Source organism: Ciona intestinalis, chromosome 2 (genome assembly GCF_000224145.3).
Source record: "Ciona intestinalis chromosome 2, KH, whole genome shotgun sequence".
NCBI classification, from domain to species: Eukaryota; Metazoa; Chordata; class Ascidiacea; order Phlebobranchia; family Cionidae; genus Ciona; species Ciona intestinalis.
Genome location: NC_020167.2, coordinates 5,744,414 through 5,751,192, shown reverse-complemented (window position 1 = coordinate 5,751,192; position 6,779 = coordinate 5,744,414). Strand labels below are relative to the sequence as shown.

The 6,779-nt window shown below is 36.4% G+C and overlaps 1 protein-coding gene across 6 annotated transcripts in view; it reads left to right on the top strand.

Moving 5' to 3' along the window:
* The first annotated feature begins 1,654 nt into the window (after positions 1 to 1,654).
* Positions 1,655 to 6,779, top strand: part of LOC100183062 — a 9,175-nt gene continuing 4,050 nt past the window's right edge. Inside the window, exons 1-10 of one of the 6 annotated variants that reach the window (XM_026840244.1) lie at positions 1,655 to 1,796; positions 3,157 to 3,272; positions 3,967 to 4,044; positions 4,293 to 4,405; positions 4,567 to 4,585; positions 4,873 to 4,988; positions 5,044 to 5,173; positions 5,458 to 5,549; positions 6,004 to 6,169; positions 6,529 to 6,689. In XM_026840244.1, the coding sequence (XP_026696045.1) occupies positions 4,361 to 4,405; positions 4,567 to 4,585; positions 4,873 to 4,988; positions 5,044 to 5,173; positions 5,458 to 5,549; positions 6,004 to 6,169; positions 6,529 to 6,689 (729 nt within the window). In that variant the 5' untranslated portion in view covers positions 1,655 to 1,796; positions 3,157 to 3,272; positions 3,967 to 4,044; positions 4,293 to 4,360. Of the gene's footprint in view, positions 1,797 to 1,868; positions 2,112 to 2,709; positions 2,929 to 3,156; positions 3,273 to 3,316; positions 3,397 to 3,722; positions 4,045 to 4,292; positions 4,406 to 4,566; positions 4,586 to 4,872; positions 4,989 to 5,043; positions 5,174 to 5,457; positions 5,550 to 6,003; positions 6,170 to 6,528; positions 6,690 to 6,779 lie in introns of those variants that run through there. The other 5 variants (XM_026840247.1, XM_018817657.2, XM_026840250.1 and 2 more) reach the window with 5 other exon arrangements.

The following is a 6,779-nucleotide window of genomic DNA, read 5'->3' as shown; positions in this document are numbered from 1 at the left end:
TAGTTTTCGTGACTTTCTAGGGTTCAGATTTTAAATTCTTTTTGTTTTTTTCCCTATATGGCATAGACTATATTTATATCTGTATTTAAAGTTACCATATAGGAGTTTACCATAAGCCGAGTAATCATGCCTAATAGGTGCTGTGTTTAAAATAGCAAGACAAGAATGACTGTAAAGCGATAAGTGTATATAATATAGATATGTGTGTGTTTTCATTTTCAAAAGGAAGAGTGGGGCTTAGAAAAAAGCAAGCAACATTACATTGGTATGCTGGTCATCTCATATTTGTAGTTCGCACAATGTGCAGCAAATGTTTACTATGATATGTGCAGCTCGGTGCACCAAAATTTGCCGCACCAAAATGTGCACCTCGTATGTGCAGCTCGGTGCACCAAAATTTGCTGCACTAAAATGTGCACCTTGAAATGTGCAGCTCGGTGCACCAAAATTTGCCGCACCAAAATGTGCACCTTGAAATGTGCAGCTCGGTGCACCAAAATTTGCTGCACTAAAATGTGCACCTTGAAATGTGCAGCTCGGTGCACCAAAATTTGCCGCACCAAAATGTGCACCTTGAAATGTGCAGCTCGGTGCACCAAAATTTGCTGCACTAAAATGTGCACCTTGAAATGTGCAGCTCGGTGCACCAAAATTTGCCGCACCAAATTGTGCACCTTGAAATGTGCAGCTCGGTGCACCAAAATTTGCCGCACTAAAATGTGCACCTTGAAATGTGCAGCTCGGTGCACCAAAATTTGCCGCACCAAATTGTGCACCTTGAAATGTGCAGCTCGGTGCACCAAAATTTGCCGCACCAAAATGTGCACCTTGAAATGTGCAGCTCGGTGCACCAAAATTTGCCGCACCAAATTGTGCACCTTGAAATGTGCAGCTCGGTGCACCAAAATTTGCTGCACTAAAATGTGCACCTTGAAATGTGCAGCTCGGTGCAAAATGCTCAGAGATTCAAAGACTACGAAACTCATTTTCAGACAATGTAAAGAACAAAATTTTATTTAAATTAAACACAATTCCCTTATTAGCCTATTCTAAATTAACAATAATTTTGAACTGTCCCGTCTTACCCTGTTACTACTAAACCTCTTCATCCCAAACACTAACACCTATAACTACCCACCCTTAACTTATGAAAGTAAGTAACTTACTTTATCCTCGCGTGGCGGGAAAACGACAGTCGTTATAACACGGGTGTTCTGATTCCTACACCTCGTGCCAACTTACCAGTAACAGTAACCACGTATGTTATTTGGTGAGTGATTATTAACTCACATCCCCTTACTTATAAACCCTACCTACCAACCTAATCTGTAACCTATTGGAGGGTTCTTCACTAGTGCAAACAGGAAAAAAATCAGTGCGCACCGCCAAAAAAACACTGGTGCATCGAGCTGCACATTTCAAGGTGCACATTTCGTAGCTGCACATTTCAAGGTGCACATTTTAGTGCGGCAAATTTTGGTGCACCGAGCTGCACATTTCAAGGTGCACATTTTAGTGCGGCAAATTTTGGTGCACCGAGCTGCACATTTCAAGGTGCACATTTTAGTGCGGCAAATTTTGGTGCACCGAGCTGCACATTTCAAGGTGCACATTTTGCTGCACATTGTGCGAAAAACTATCACGACCCCTGTTGCAATACGTGCCTAACGTGCGTACGCAATAAAGTGCATGTCACAACCTGATTGTGACGTCATTATTACAACTCGCGCTGCCCTTCGCTTTAGTTTAGAAGAAGCCTGCGCAGTTTCGCAACGCGCGGCGCACACGCCCCCAAGGTATAGAAATCTTTACCAAACGTTTTTCTTTCCACTTGGACCGTTATGTGTTCCAAGAAAACTACCATTGTATCACTTTCAACTTCGTAAGATTCTGTTTATTTCGTAAACTCACTAGGCTTATTTTACTGTCGATATTTAAAATTGCGATTGGTTTTGGCAAGTACGTCGCTTTTATGACGTCAAGCTTACACAAATCGAGACCTCTCTCTGCACCGCTCAGCCTTACCACCAGGAAAGGTTTGTAAATCGACAACGGTGCTCCTCCTACCCCACAAATAGATCAGAAACGAGTCGCACAAAAAAAACAAACTGGTAAACAAAGAACGATTTATATGTCCATTTCGTACCTGATGATATACGGGAGTAATCGATGAATAACCAATTTGAGTCCAATATATCGAAAACATAAAAGTGTTGGACGTTCTTTTCAGCATACATGATTTATAGTAAGGTGGGGGAAGATGGGACACATTTAGCACTTAATATCCAAATATTCTGATCGTGTTTTAAACAATTAACAACGGGTTAAGGTGTCCTATCTTCCCCACCCTACTATATCGTACGAAGCGTCGACAAAGTTTACAATATAAAACCGGACCGTAGTTGGTGGTATTTATGCTTGCAGCATATTGTTTGTAAAGTAATTGCTGCAATGGTTTTATATTTCGGGCGCGTTGTTAAACAAAGTTCTATATTGGGGACGCGTTGGTAAAGCAACAGAAACATTTGTTATTATCCCTAAATACAAAATTCATGTCTTCGATTACAAAACGCTTTTGCGGAGGTTCTGCAGCCGAAAGCCTGCGGCAGGGTTGGACCGGACTTAACGTTGATTGCTAATATATATTATCAGTTTTGGACGCTTTAAGACCTTAATTGCCGACATCGATAACCGGCCCCGGTTTCGTTTTAAGCAAAGTGCACTGGAATCATTTAGGTGTCATATCATAGGTTGGGGTAACATGGGACACGGGGCAGGTTAGTTTTAGTATTGTTAAAAAGTAAAATATATAAGGAAAAAAGGTCAATGTGACTCAAATTAGGAGTGCAGCTATCCAAAAAGTTACGTTTTAAAATTGTGCATACTTAGTTTATTGCATAGAGAAACTAGCCCAGCCGTTTAGTTTCGGTAGGTTAACCTTTATATTGCAGAATACGATAAACATCAAATTTTATTTTTCGTCCCATCTTGCCCCGCTTCTGGTTATATAATTATTGCCAAACTCTGAATGGTTTGTTAGTAATTGAATAATTCATACCCAATTGGATATTATTTTGTTTCAATTGAATATTTAATAACAGATCAAGTTTTTTTGTTTAAAACCAAATTTGTCTCAATATTAACTTTTGATTGCAGATTGGATTAGACAGATTATCACACATGTAAAACAATGCAGAAAACTTTCAATCCACCAACATGATTTTATACCACTACAGCAAAAACACTGGTCGTACTTTGCCAATGAAAATTAAGTAAATACTATTTGGTATAAAAGTCAAGCTTATTTAAATATTACTGTACATTTCATTGGATGTGTTCTTGTACACTATACAATTATACATGAATAACCTGAAAAGAAAAAAGTTATGAAACAAAGTACAATTAAGTTCCTGTATACAACTTATAGAATTATCTAAAGTAGCATTGGATAAAAAAGATTTGATTTGTATAGATGTTACTGGCATCATGATATTGTAATTCTTGACTAGAGTGTATTAATCAAATGATTCATTGATTAGGACTGCTTTTGTGTGGGGGTGTATGGTAAAACCATACAAGATTGGGTCTGCATAAAAATCTAGATTCTTCACTAGTTCTTCACTAGCCCTCTATTCGCACAACAATGTATTGTTTATTCAAATTCAGATAATACACCAGTGTTGCAATAACAACACTCAATGCATTTAATCTGTATTTATTTAGTGATTCATGTATAAAACAATATAAAGATATATATAGCCTACTATTACTTTCTGGTATCATATGAGTAGGCTGTTGCAAAATCCCTGTGTGGGAGTTTGAGATGGATAATATGGCTTGTTACAATCTAGTGACAGCAGTTGAATTTGTTAAATCTCTAGAAGGGCACTATGGATCTTGAATATATGAAGCCTAATGTAGTTTCTAATGATTACGTGAAGCCTAATCCAGTTTCTAATAATACAGTTTATGAAGAAGAAATCTACCACAATCCCAAGGAAACTTATCACGATGTAGTTGCGCCCAAAACGCCAGCAAAACGGGGTATAGTGATTAAACTTATTACTAATCTTTAATATCGAATACTATGAAATATGTACAGAAAAAATAACTCTAACAAGTAGTGTACTATAAGAGAAACATATATCTCCTACTCATAACACACTACCTATTGGACTTGATATTTGTTTGTAATGTATTAGCACTTGACCCTAACTGTTTATTACATGAATTGTTCACTTTTATGGACACTAGATCAGGAAATATATCACCATTATCATTTATTTTGTTAGATACTGGGAGAAACAATGGTAATAAACTATCGCAGAAGTTTTGGAAAATCTTTGCTGGCCTTGTTCTTATGTTGGTTCTTATTGTGGCAATTGTTGGACTTTACTACATTGCTGTAAGTCCACCACTAGATTTGTGTAACACTTTTAAAAATTCTTCCTAAATATTACTTGATTTGTATTGACTTGTTTGTAACCATATGGGTTAATAGAATACCAAGAAGGTAAATTAATTTTATTGTCAAAAGCTAAAATAATTTTCTTTTTTTCCTTGCAGAGAAGCAATGAAAAGACAGGTAATTTCTTAACCTAATAATTTCCTAAATGTATTTTACTTTGCTTATCAGCCTCTGTGGCACAGTGGTTAGCTCCAAGCTGGATACTTAACAGCAATGCTTCAAGCTAGTAATCACTTATGGGTTGTCCAAATTGCAAAGCATACAGAAAAAATCTCCCAAAAAATATCACCGACTGTAGGCTATATGTTTTAAATGTAAGCGGGCATTGAATGTTATTAGTCTACTAGGTGAGGATGATTAGACCTCACACATTTTGAAATTATATCATTCTATTTAACTTAAAGGAGAATACGGCTCATCAACAAATCCAGCTACATCATGTTGGGATCTAAAGAACTCTGATGTTTCTAGTGATGGTTATTACTTTATACAACCTGCTACTACCAGTGTCCCAATTCAGGTAAAAACATGATATAAGAAATTTAATTTGTAGATATCAAACAATTTATGCTTAGGTTTATTGTGACATGACAACATCTGGTGGTGGTTGGACATTAGTAGCATCTATCCATGAGAATGATATCAATGGGAAGTGCACAGCTGGAGATATGTGGTTCAGTAATAACCTGGTACAGCATTCACAATGTAGGTTCATGTCTAAGAAAATGGTTTTAAATGAACTTAATTGTGAAAATTGATTACATATTAATCAATGAATAAATTGAACTTTTTTATCCTCACGCTGCAGGCAACAACAGTTATTGTCACATAAAGATAATAACAAATCGTATTATTTTTTAACTAAATTCAATATACATACATGTTCTTCTTCATACACCTTTTACGATTTACCACGTATGTAACCTTGTAGTGATTAATTTTTTTAAATTTTAAATTCGTATGTATCTTTAATGAGTGCTTGTGTTTAGTTTCAAGAAACTGGGAAAACACAAACATATTTGGAAATGTAAAAGAAGCAACTTCGGCTGATTATAAAAACATTGGTTACTCATCCCTAAAGGTTTGTTATGTATTGCAATACAATAATATTGATCTAGCATTATGTGGGCAGAAATGTATTTTCAATATTATGATGTCTACTAAGACTAACACAATGTGGGCATATATTGTGTGGGAAGACTGAAACCATGACTGATGTATTGTGTAAATATTATGGCAGTGATATGATTCATTTAGTTTCACATCAATCAGCAACTGTGGCTCAATGATTAGACTCTTGCGTCATAACTAAAGAAACCAGGTTCAATGCTGGACACTGATATTGATAGTTGTATGTGTGAATGTGTCTTTGTAAAAGACACTTATATGAATTGCTCCAAGGCCTTGTAAATGTCTTGTAGAAGCCTGGGTCTTGGGGTGGGCCAACTCTGGTCTAAATTCCAAGTACAATGAGATATCATGCTGTAGGACCTCACCCAGATAAGAACAGAAATTAAGTCTGTTTTTTTTGCCAGGCATCTAACTTGATGTTACGTCATGTACCAAACAAAACACCTTTGGACAAATCAAAATCCTTAGCAAGCTTGCAATATCACACAACTAACAACTTCCTGAACAAACATGGTGGGAATCTATTTACAACCTACTCAAGGCATTATCCAATGAATCCGAAAACAACAGGTGCATTATGAGTTATGATGTGGCAATATATGCAAATAATTAAAAGGACCATGCAATATGCGATTAACACAAATTGCCCAATCAATTTTTTATTAATCACTGATATACAGTATGAATGAATGAAACCTAATCATTGCATGACGGGGAAATGACAGTCGTTATAACACAGGTGTTTTGTTATATACACCTTATGCTTACTCATCATTGGGTTGGAGCAATTGATGTTAAGGGTCCTACTCAAGAACACATAAGCCCAAAATGGTAGCAGCATTGAGCCCCTAGCTCATACCCTCTGAGCATAAGGACGCTTACCAGTTAATCACAGTACCAGACTAATTTACAAGCTTTTTATTTTCCAGTTTACACACATGCGCCCAACATTGGGAAGTTGGCTGACAGCATTGTGGGTATAAAGAACTTGACTTCAGCAATCCCTGACTTTTATAACTATCATTGGGGACTACTAAATGATCGCTTAGAAAATGGAGGAAACAGAACATTCACTAAATTTGGAATGAAGGTTCTTTTTTTATATGCCCAACTTTTGCTGTTAATATCTTTATAACAATGTAACATTAACTTTTATTAGTTTTATAGCTAAATCTAAAAT